This window comes from Dermochelys coriacea, chromosome 13, assembly GCF_009764565.3.
Source record: "Dermochelys coriacea isolate rDerCor1 chromosome 13, rDerCor1.pri.v4, whole genome shotgun sequence".
Classification (NCBI taxonomy): domain Eukaryota; kingdom Metazoa; phylum Chordata; order Testudines; family Dermochelyidae; genus Dermochelys; species Dermochelys coriacea.
In genome coordinates this window covers 26341254-26353259 of record NC_050080.1, presented here as the reverse complement: position 1 = coordinate 26353259, position 12006 = coordinate 26341254, and the positions used below count along the sequence as shown (strand labels likewise).

General features: G+C 48.9%; 1 protein-coding gene across 1 annotated transcript in view; it reads right to left on the bottom strand.

Annotated features, from left to right (window-relative positions):
* Nucleotides 1-12006, bottom strand: part of GGT7 (gamma-glutamyltransferase 7) — a 51396-nt gene that overhangs the window by 27212 nt on the left and 12178 nt on the right. The window contains 5 exon segments of the mRNA XM_038370392.2: nt 1167-1360; nt 4070-4143; nt 5293-5360; nt 6587-6704; nt 10338-10489. Coding sequence (XP_038226320.1) covers nt 1167-1360; nt 4070-4143; nt 5293-5360; nt 6587-6704; nt 10338-10489 — 606 coding nt within the window.

The window sequence follows — 12006 nt, the reverse complement described above, 5'->3', positions numbered from 1 at the left end:
AGCCCCATATTTTCAAAAGAGCCCCCAATTTTGGTTGTCCAACGTTAGACCCTCTGACCTGATTTCCAGAGGTGCTAAGCATTTATACATCCCATTGACCTCAGCTGGGGATGCAGGTGTCCATGGTAGGTCAGGCCCTATATAAAGTTAGGGGCACCTAAAATTAGAGGCCACTTTTGAAAGTTGGTGCCTAAGTCACTTGCGCAGGGTCACATAGTAAGGCAATGGCAAGGGCCAGGAGAAAACCCAGAATTCCTGACTCATAGTTCAGTGTTCTAACCAAAAGATAATGCTCCCTTCTTTATAAATCAAGCCTGTATTTATAGGACTGCCGGAATCTCCTGTCTTTAGAAGTTACTAACATATCAAAACTAAAGCAGAGCAGTTGTGTAATGAATTGCGAGTATGGGCAAAGGCCTGGGTAGCACGGGCACCTCCCTGAACAGTAACTTACAAAAAACCACATCAGTGCTCCCCAGGGAAAATTTGGCTACATTAACTATGGTTGTGACTCTGATTCAGATGCTTTGAAAAGGTTCAGGGAATGGGGTCTTCATGGGTGAGGACTTTCGCCTCAAGGTCCCCAGTTCACATACATCCAAAGCTGTTACTGACTGAAAATCATTACCACCCAATAGCTTTTTGGTGTGCAAAGAGTTAGTAGCCTCATTTAGTGGCCAAATGGAGGACTGTTCTCTAAGGCCTTCCAGCACTTTTCCTAGGACCTAAATTTCCTCCAAAACTTTAACTATTCAATCCTTACAGACTAGTCCTATCAAATGTAATAGGGATTAATGGGGTTCTACAGACATCATTGTAAAAACCTATCTAATTTAAGAGAATTAGATCCTTTCTTGTGTTTCTCTGGGACATTTCGTTAGAGGAAAGAGTAGATTTCATTTTCATAGGTGACGATGCCGCCTCATTGGTTACTTATCCTGGTTTAAGTAGATTTACTCCACTGAAGTCAATGGAGTTACACACAGGAGGGAGAAAAACTGAGCACCAAATTTTTATTTTTAATCACTCAAGTCAAAACTAGCTACGGCTCACCCTCAGCATGCATCCACATTTAAAACAAGGAACAGCTAGTGGCACCATTATCTGTGCTAGGTTGCACTAACTATGCAATAATCCATGCGCAGGTAAGTACAGACATAGCTCACCTCAGAAATGATCTCCTGGGTCAGGTTTCCACCATAGAAGGCCGAGACCCCTTCTGAGCCAACCAGATCCAAAATGGTGGCTAGATCAAGTCGCCTCACAAACATTCCAGGCAACAAAGGCTGGCCGTCTGGAAGGAAAGTCTCTCTGAATTTGTCAGAGTAGTTCAGCTCCTTCAGTTCAGTGATAGCTCTGGCTGTAGCAAGAAAGGTAACAGCAGTATTACAGGAGGAAACCACCTAGGACATTCAGATCACCTGCGAGACCAGCTGAAGAAGATGGCCGCCAATGATGCATCTGCAGCCTGTATAATTCTGCTCGCTGGTTTGTTAAGAGGTGTGTGTGTGTGTGTGCGCGCGCGCATGCATGAACGTGAGAGGGATTCCCATCCATTGCCCTCTTTGAAAAGTGACAGATAGTCATAGATCATGAGGGCAATAGGATCATCATGGACCAGTCAACAGTAGCAGATGGGTTGTCTTGTGGCTATAGTGTGAGATTTGGATTAGGGGGTCAAAATTGCCAGGATCTGCCACAGATTTGCTGTGTGTCTTTGGGAAAGACACATTGGTCTGCATTTTTGGTGCACGCTTCAGTGCACATATTGCAATTTCCCACATTGTGCACGGAGAGTGTTTGATGCATGAACATAAAGGCAAGCGTAAGTGTGCAAGTCCCCTGCCTGGAGTTGGACTAGTAGAGCCGCTGGCACTAGGAGGTCTAATTTGCTTCTTGCTCTCCTAGCCTGGCCTATTGCACCTTGACCTCCATCCATGAAGACAGAGGTGGCCAAACTACTGCCTGCAGGCCACATCTGGCCCACAGGACCACCCTGTCAGACCCTTGAGCTCCCCGCCAGGGAGGCTAGCCCCCTCCCCCACAGCTACGCCACCGTGCAGGCCGTGCTCTGGGCGGCGGGGCTGCACACTCCTGCAGGGCAGCGCGGCAGCGTGTCTGGCTCTGGCTGGGTGGCACGGCTGCCAGACATGCCGCTCTGAGTGGCATGGTAAGGGGGCCGGGGGCGGTGGGTCCTGGGGGGCAGTCAGGGGGCACTTGGATGGAGCGGAGGTTCTGGGGGGGGCGGTCAGGGGATGGGGAACGGGGGTGTTGGAAAGGCGTGGGAGTCCTGGGGGGGGTCTGTCAGGGGACAAGGAGCAGGAGGTGTTGCATAGAGGCAGGGGGTGCTGGGAGGGGGTGGTCAGGGGACAAGGAGCAGGGGGGTTGGATGGGTGTGAGGATCTGAGGGGGGCAGTCAGGGGGCGGGAAGTGGGAGGGGGCGGATAGGGGGTGGAGGCCAGGCTGTATGGGGAGGCACAGCCTTCCCTACCTGGCCCTCCATACAGTTTTGCAACCACAATGTGGCCCTCGGTCCAAAACGTTTGCCCACCCCTGCACTAAGAACTCTACTGCTAGAGGCACCATAGGAATGCCCAATATAAGTGCTGTCCCTGCCCGCTACCAATGCTCATAAGAACGGCCATACTGGATCAGACCAATGGTCCTTCTAGCCCAGTATCCTGTCTTCTGCCAGTGGCCAATGCCAGATGCTTCAGAAGGGAATGAACAGAACAGGTACTCCTTGAGTGATCCATCCCGTCATCCACGCCCAGCTTCTGATAAACAGAGGCTAGCGACACGTCAAAGCATGGGGTTGCATCTCCGCCCATCCTGGCCAATTGCCATTGGTGGACCTATCCTCCATGAACTTGTCCAGTTCTTTTCGGAACCCACTTATAGTTCTGGCCTTCACAACATCCCGTCAATGAGTTCCACAGGTTGACTGTGTGTTGTGTGAAGTAGTATTTCCTTCAGTTTGTTTTAAACCTGCTGCCTATTCATTTCATTGGGTGACCCCTACTTCTTGGGTTATGTGAAGGAGTAAATAACACTTCTTGATTCATTTTCTTCACACCAGTCAAGACTGTATAGACCTCTAGCATATACCCGCTTTGTCGTCTCTTTTCCAAGCTCAAAAGTCCCAGTCTTTTTCATCTCTCCTCAGACTGAAGTTGTTCCATAACCCTCATCATGCTCCATTCCAGCAGGTCAGCTTTCTTTGGTTATGTCTACACTGCAGCTACACTACAAACCTGTGGCTGGCCCGTGCTCACTGACTCAGACTCATGGAGCTTCGGCTGCAGGGCTGTTTAATTGCAGTGGAGACATTTGGACTCTAGGATCCTGCGAGGTGGGAGGGTCCCAGAGCTCAGGCTACAGCCTGAGCCCAAACATCTACACTTCAATTAAATAGCCCCACAGCCTGAGCCCCACAAGTCCAAGCCAGCTGGCACGGGCCAGCCATGGATGTCTAATTGCAGTGCAGACAGACCCTTTTTGACACAGTCTGGCCATCTGCAGCCTCCCCAGCAGAGGGGCCCTGTTCTAGTGAATGTGCCAGTGTAAAGTGAATCAGGACTCCAGCTTCAGTTCAGGAAAAGTCTAATGCTAGTATAGGAGTGTCCACACTGAAAAGTTATGGGAAAGATGTATTTGAACATTAGGGTGAGAGGTGCCTCAATAACAAGACAGATTAGATCAAACAGATACGTGGATTTGCATTACACCCACCCGCACTAACAATGGGAGAACTCCCAGAGACTCCAATAGTGCAGGATCTGACTCCATGTTTTCAACATGCTATTTCAAATGAGAGATCAGCCCAAACCAGAGTCCACCTCGGAAAGATCCACTCTGGATCTTTCATTCTCTGCTGTTCAGGTCTAGCTCTATTTCTAACCCTGACACAGTGCATTTCCCTGTCTGAAGAGCATTAAATTCCTGGAAGTTAACTCCCGTTCACATTCCAAACACATAAATGCAGTCCCCTTCTTCCTTAACGTATGCAGGAGGAAAAACTTCCTGGCATACATCACATAAGACCCTTTTGCTGCGTTAAGGCGCTCACCCAAGTCATGCGTGACATTGAATCCATCCTGAGCAATGTTTGCAGCAAGGCCCAACAGTTCTGACCATGGGAGTCTGGCGAAGAGAAAACACAAAGAGAAATCTGCATTTGAAATGGAGCATAGTAAAAGCAGAGCTATCTTCAGGGGACTAGCACTGGGGCTAGGACAGGGGTACAGTCAGGATGTTTTGTTGGAAGTCTCTTTGTTGCAGCCAGAGAACAGAACTGAGACACTGCACCCCTCTGTAGCCTTGGGAAAACACTTAACACCTCCCCTCCATGCTCCAGCTATAATATGGAGGTAATACTATTGATCTACTGGACAGGGGTGGATGCGAGGATTAACTGAGTAGAGCTGATCAGAAAACACAATAATTTCCATGAACATTTTTGAATGAAGCAGGGAAACAATTTCATTTGAAAATTTTTGCAGAATTTTTTGAGAAAATGAAAACCAGAAAAAAAAAAAACAGTTTTTGAAAAATTACATTTTTTTCATTTTATACTCAATTCCTCGGTTATTTTTCCCCTGCAAATGGCAAAGAGAAATGGATGGATCCCAGACTTTTCAATTTTCATTTCTTTGTCGAAAACCCAGAAAACGTCAACCAAAATGAAATGTTTTGTTTTGGCCAAACATTCTTTTGTGGGGGGGAAACAAAATCAATCTGTTCTATTAGTTAATTAGATTTTTATCTAAGTTTGTGGTCTGGTTTTCACAGGGTTCAAGTGACCTTAGCTGCCACTGAATTCAATGAGAGTTGAAGTGCTCGGGTCATCTGAAAACTGGGCCACAGACATGCAACTGCAGAAGACACATCTGTGATAACTGCACATGCAAATCAGTTCTGTGATTGCATGTGTGAAATTCTGAAAGCCCCAGCCAGTGTTTGTAAAGTGCACTAGGGACAAAAAGTGCTATAAAAGTGCTGCACTTCAAAGGGCGAGACCTGGAAAACAACATGTTCCAAAGGAAAGTGAATCAATAGCCTATCCTAGAATATCAAGAGAGTGCTGTGCCACGATGAGCTGGGGTGGAGCTTACAGGGCCCTGCCAGCAGCAAGACCCTTGGCCGTGGAACCCACACTAGAGCTGAATCCGCCACTGACTGGAGATTACAGCATGAGCAGCTGACGAGTTGGAATAAGTGGGCATTTTATCCTGCAACACCTTTCAGTAGAGTGCACTCTGTGCAGAGCTAAACCATATGAAATATTCTTACCTGCCATGTAACTGATGTGCCTTGTGCATCCCTTGTATCATGCCTGGCACCCCCACCAGGAGACCCGGCTGGACAAAAGAAAACACAGAAAGGAAGAGTCAAATCGCCCTAAGGACACCATCTCCAATACCATAACGGAGAGGCCATCGCTCGTCATACAGAAGGGTCCTAGCATATTTTCCATACAGAGTGAAAGACACTAAAGATGCCAGAAATTTAGCTACAAGGCTTGGTGACAACACAGTTAAGGAGTAAAAGCCTTTGGGAAGAAAGTGGGGCAACTTCATTCCTGATGTAACCCCAATGAAGCCAATGGGATGAACTCAGTCCCATGACATGTAGCCTTTGCTATTTATCTGTCTATCATTTTGAATATTTCTAAAAGTATATCTACATGGCAGCAAAAAAAAATAAAAAATCCCAGAGCAGTGAGTCACAGAGCCTGGGTCTACAGCCTTTGGCTTGCGATGCTTGCGCTATGGTGCTAAAAATAGCCATGTAGACATTCACGCTCAGGCTGGAGCTCAGGCTCTGAAACCCAACCCGCTCCTTGGGCCTCAGAGCCCAGACTCATATGGCTATTTTCAACTCCACAGTGTGAGTCCAAATCTTTAGACCCAGGCTCTGAGACTCGCTGCCACCTGGGTTTTTGTCATGTAGACATACCCTCAGGGTCCTATCTCCTTTGTATCTCACTCTCTGAAGTAGACTGTTCTTACTTAATTTCCCTTATCCCCAGGCATGGCTAAGTTTACTCATTTCCAGTCAGACTTGCTGGCTCAAGGGATTTCTACGTTACACATGAAACATTTCCCCTCTAGGCCACCAGGGGTAATCTGGACTTGCTCAACAATGGAAAGACGGTCGTCATCACATAAGTGTTCTGTGGCCTGTGCAGAACAAGTGGGTGAATCTCCATTCAGCTCCTAGTGGACAAAAACATAGAGCTCTTTGTGGTCAGTTTCAAAAACCAACATCAGAACTGACAAACCTTCCCCTGCTGTTGGCAGGCTCAGGAGAGCGGGCCATGGAGACCCAACTCCCCTCTCAGCCCTGGAACGAACAGTGTGGGGGTGAGGATGCTTGACCTGTGTTTGTGCCTGTTCTGTGAAGAGGGGATTTGATACCCCAGCACCTTTCAACAGGCTAAATTCCCCTCTGAGTAACAGGCATCCCACCGCTCACTGCACATACATTATTGCTGGGAATCGGGGTTAGTGGGGAATGGAAGTAGAAGACACGTTAGTTAGTAAGGAAACCCCACGAAAGAAAATATAAAGGTTCTCTGGCCCACCTTCAGCTCCCAGGCCTTCTGAAGGCCTTCCTCCTGGATCCCAAAGGGGGCTGTCTCTCGGAAGTCAATCACCTGACTCTCGTTCTTCCGGATGTCGTGGACCAGCATCACTCCCCCGCTGCAAAGAGAGAGCGCCTTGGGCATACAGAGCACCTTCCTGTCCACTGGACTCCCCGAGCACTTACTAATGCAGCCCTGAGCCTGTACCCCACCCGTACCAACAAATGCCCTCTGCGGGTACATGAGGGGAGCACGAGGATCTGGGGTTCGGTGCCACTGAGCTTGTACAAATGGCATCCTCTTACTCAGCTGTTCAACTGTTCTGCTCCCTGCACATTGGGTCCTATCTGCTGACTTCATGGGCGCACACAAGCATTTACTCCTGGCAGGCAGGCAGAGCCATCACAGCCAGGGGAGAGTGACTTGGAGGCTGTTCAGTTTTTTGCAACTTCACCTAACCTCTTAGCTGATGCCAGTGACAGAATCTTTATCATCGGTGATGATATAAGAGGCGGAAAGAGCTCAATCTGCGTTTCATATCCCGATCTCTGATCTCGGATTTGTAAACCGAGTACATTTGATCTACAGGTGAGCACAAGCCAAAATCCTGGAGAGGGAGTGTATTTGAAATCTAAAGTAAGGTCCACATTTTGCAAACGGCCCTATTTTTATAATGGGCCAGAGCAAAACACCGGCTCCAAACACACCAGCTCAGACATGGGAGTGTACGAAATCCAGATCTAAAAGCTGCTTCATGAGCCTATTTCTAACTTGTTCGGGAATCCTTATTAACTCTGATGATGACTGGTCGTTTATTAAGCATCACCATTATCAGCTCTGCACAACACATGCAAAATACAGTTATTTGTCACTCTTAATTATTTACAGAACAGGGAAAATCCAATGTCCTTGGCAGATGCCCACAAGGAAAAGCAGGGTTTGGTGTGAAGGCCTGGACTGGGATTCACGAGACCTCAGTTCACTTCCCAGCTCTGTCACAGACTTCCTGTGCGATCTTGGCTGAGACCCCAGATCTGTGTCTCAGTTCCCTCTCTGTAAAACAGAGAGGACAGCACTTCCTTTATCCCATTCTCTGTTTTGATGGTAAGCTCTTTGGGGCAGGGACTGTCTCTCCTATGTGTGCGCATAGATCCTAGCACACTGGGGCCTGCTCCTTGGCTTCTATGGCTATACAGACACTTTGCAATGGAGTTATTACAGGAACTTGTTCAGCTATGGATTTTACCAGGTTCATTTAATACAACCTTCCCTTTACACCAATATAACAACTCTGTGTCTTAACTGTTTATATGACCCAATAGAAATCAGTTTCATCCAAGCAATGACTTATTTATATTTATTTATCTCTACCACACTCAAGCTCCAGAATAAACATTTAGATCAAGAATGGGCTTGTGTCATCCTAGGAAATTATGCTTTTGTGTGTACAATGTGACCTGTTCTGTTGCAGCTGAGATCACAGGAATCATTTTACATTTAGTGACCCAAGTACTCAGAGGGCCACATGTCATACTGGGCACAATCTACCATGCATTAGAAACCATTACAATACATCTAAAAGTTTAACAAATAAAACCTGGTGGGGGGGGGAAAATCAGGAAGAAAGGTATGAGATATTAGAGAGGAAGGTGATGAACACAGGACCAGCAGCATTGAAACTAAAAACACCGGAATCAAAAATGTTGAAGGTTTTTTTTTGAAAGTGAGATTAATCATTATTGCTCATAGATTCGAAGACCAGCCTAGTCTGACTTCCTCCATAACCCGGACCATAGATTTCACTTAGTGATTCCTGCATTGATCCCTAAAGCTTGTGGTTGGACTAGTGCATATTTTAGAAAGGCAACTAATTTTGATTGAAAGATGGCAAGTGATGGGGAATCCACATCCCATGGTATATTGTTCCATTTGCTAATTATTTGTGCATGTTGGTTTAAAATTTAGTTGTTCACTTGATGCTTTAATCCCCAATTAGAACACTGGAACTCTGTGCCTTGGAAGTCTTGGGTAAATTGCACATTTCCTAAATCCATTCCCAAGTAGTCCATCCATTTGTGGTTTGTTTTGTTTTGTTTTTTAATCCTAAACAGAGATTTAACAACAGGCTTTGGGATCAAACCGGGGTTTCCACTTACAACAAAAGTTCTCAAATTCTCATTCTCAAATCCGAGTTGATAAGACATTATCAGGTGACAGCATTTATGTAACATTCCCAGGACTTCCTGGTGTTTTGGCGAGCGGAAGGTTCAAGTCTCACTTGCATAACATCTTTCGAAACTGACACCAAAGGGAGGCAGCAGCTCCAGCCAGTAGGCTAGACTCGGGGGTGGGGGCGTCACATGGAGTCCAAGATGCTGCAGTTGGCACTTTCCTCCAGCCCCCTCACTCTGCACATTTCTCCAGTTTAGATCTCCTTACATTCACTTGGTCCCACCGTGAGTTGAGGGAACCCCCATACAGCACATGCTGCTGCTGCTGCTGTTGTAACAGGGCCATGATTTAGAGGTGTAGCAAATCTTATTCAGTTCTCCAAAAACATCAGGACAGATCCACTCAACATACCTGGGGTTCGGGATTAGGGAGCATTCCACCACCTTTTAACCTCTGCCAATCCTGGAGGCCAGATCCACCCCTACACATGCTAGAGCAGGCTCAGGGCTGCTCTAGCTTGTGCTTGCTGGAATTACCTTCTGGGGACCCTTCAATTGGTCCTGGATCACCAGAGTGCAGCACACTCCAGCCATGCCTCTCTCCTGCCACTGGCCCACCTTAGTAATGCAAAGCTGCCAGAAGGATGGGAGAAAGGATCTGGTCTACCACTGTCACAATGATTTGTTAGCCACCCTTGCCTCTCTAACAGCAGCCAGCATGACAGTTTAGACTAAGGACTAGATTGCATCTGTAAAGCCACTAACTGTTTTGGGGGGTGGGGGTGCAATGGCAAACCTCTGCAGCAGGAGATCCGAGAAGCAGCATGCATGACTCAGGGGAGCATGTGTCAGACTGGCTCCCAAAAACTCTTCCCACACTTCCCCAGCTCTGCTGGCTGCTGCAGATGGGGTGAGGCCATAGTCCTCTCCCTTTGGGGAGGCTAATATCACCATCAGCACTAGCCTTGAACAGTCCTTGTGCGCAGGAAGAGCAAGCAGGGAGGGATAGCTCAGTGGTTTGAGCATTGGCCTGCTACACCCAGGGTTGTGAGTTCAATCCTTGAGGGGGCTGTTTAGGGATCTGGGGCAAAATTGGGGATTGGTCCTGCTTTGAGCAGGAGGTTGGACTAGATGACCTCCTGAGGTCCCTTCCAACCCTGAGATTCTATGATTCTAAGGACAGAGCATGACCAGCCAGTAGGGAGGCACACAGAGGAGAAGGATCTTTGTAGCCTCTCCCCTGCTTTCAGGGCTGCGAAGGGCAGGCTCCATCCCTGCAATGAGGATGTAGTGAAAGTGTTCCCCATTTCCAGCCGGCAGGTGCACAAAGGAGGCAAGAAGTACTGAGTCAAATGACACTTTGTGATCCCAATTCCTCCCGTGCCCATCCCCGGAGCACGGAGTAGCCCTGGGCTGCAGCACAGAGAGGAACCCTGCACCACCTGCCTGACCAGACTCCTGACCCGACGCTGGCCCCATTGCCCAGACCCAGTGCCCTCCTGGTTCTGCCCCCATAGCATGCCGCCACACAGAGCGGGCCCTCTCAGCAAAGGGGAGCACAGCGACCGGTTTGCACCTACCCGCCAATTCCGGATGTGTGGGGGTTGATTATTCCTGCGCACAGAGCTGCGGCGATGGCTGCGTCCACGGAGGATCCCTGCTTGTTGAGCACCTCGATGCCCAGCGCCGTGCAGCGGGCAGCGTCGGTGACCACGGCACCCTGGTGGAATATCTAGAAGAAGCAAAGCCATGCGGTACTGTAGGAGAAAGGCAGCACCATCTGCTAGCGGAAGGAGCATTTCCTACACTCTCATTCAAGCCACGGCAGTGCCTGGTCTGGGGCCCAGAACGAACATGGGCAGCAGAAGATGGATTGTGTCTGGGTGCAATTCAAGGGGTTGGTTTTGACCTGTGAATTGCTGATCAGCTGGATTCCCAAGCAGCTGGATTCCCGACTACGCCACTCCTCGGGCTGGAGCTAAGACTGCCCGGAGACAAAAGGCCTCCAGCCACTGCTACTAGTGAAGCGCCCCCCGACCAAACGCTCTAATGCAGCAGGTCGTTCCTATAGCCACGCTCTAGCCCTAGGTATACCATGTTATGTCACGATCACAACTGGCACCTGGACAGGGCTGAGAACAGCTGGCCTCTTTGTTCTACTCAAACCTCTTCATGTTTTGTACTTTTTCAAAATCCGATAAAAACTTTTAAGAAAACACAAAGGCAGACACCACAAGCAACCCTCACAGCACAGCCCTCATTCCCCCCCCCCCACACACCTAAACACAACCCCCATAGCAGGGCCCCCATCCCCCTCCCACCTAAACACAACCTCCATAGCAGGGTCCCCATCTCCCCCACACACACACCTAAACACAATCCCCGCAGCAGGGCCCCCATCTTCCCTACACACCTAAACACAACCCCCATAGCAGGGCCCTCATCCCCCCCCCACACCTAAACACAACCTCCATAGCAGGGCACCCATCTCCCCCACACACACACCTAAACACAATCCCCATAGCAGGGCCCTCATCCCCCCCACACACCTAAACACAACCCCCATAGCAGGGCCTCCATCTCCCCCCCACACACACCTAAACACAACCCCCATAGCAGGGCCCCCCCACACACACCTAAACACAATCCCTGCAGCAGGGCCCCCTATCTTCCTGCACACACCTAAACACAACCCCCGCACCACGGCCCTCATTTCCCCCCCACACACACACCTAGACACAATCCCCACAGCAGAGCCCCCCCCATCACCTCCACGCACCTAAACACAACCCCTGCAGCAGGACCCCCCATCCCCCTGCACACACCTAAACACAATTCCCACAGCAGCCCCCTCCCCTCCCATCATCCCTATGCACCTAAATAAAACCCCATAGCAGGGCCCCCATCCCCACACACACACCTAAACACAACCCCTACAGCAGGGCTCCCCATCCCTCTGCACACCTAAACACAACCCCTGCAGCATGTCCTGGCTATTTGTCAAGGATGATCCGTAAATAGTTTGCTTTTACTATGTTCAGTACCTAGGTACAGTACTCTAATTGTGGGCACTCTAAAAATACACCACAGACAGACAGAAAAGTGGTTAGACAGACTGCTATCTAAACAGATATCTATTGCAAGTGAACTTTGAACGTCAGCAAGAGTCCAAAGAATTGAAAGAGCAAGGATGCTCCTTTCCCATTCTGAGTCCTGCCCCAGGACATTTAGCCAGAACCTCCCCTCTCA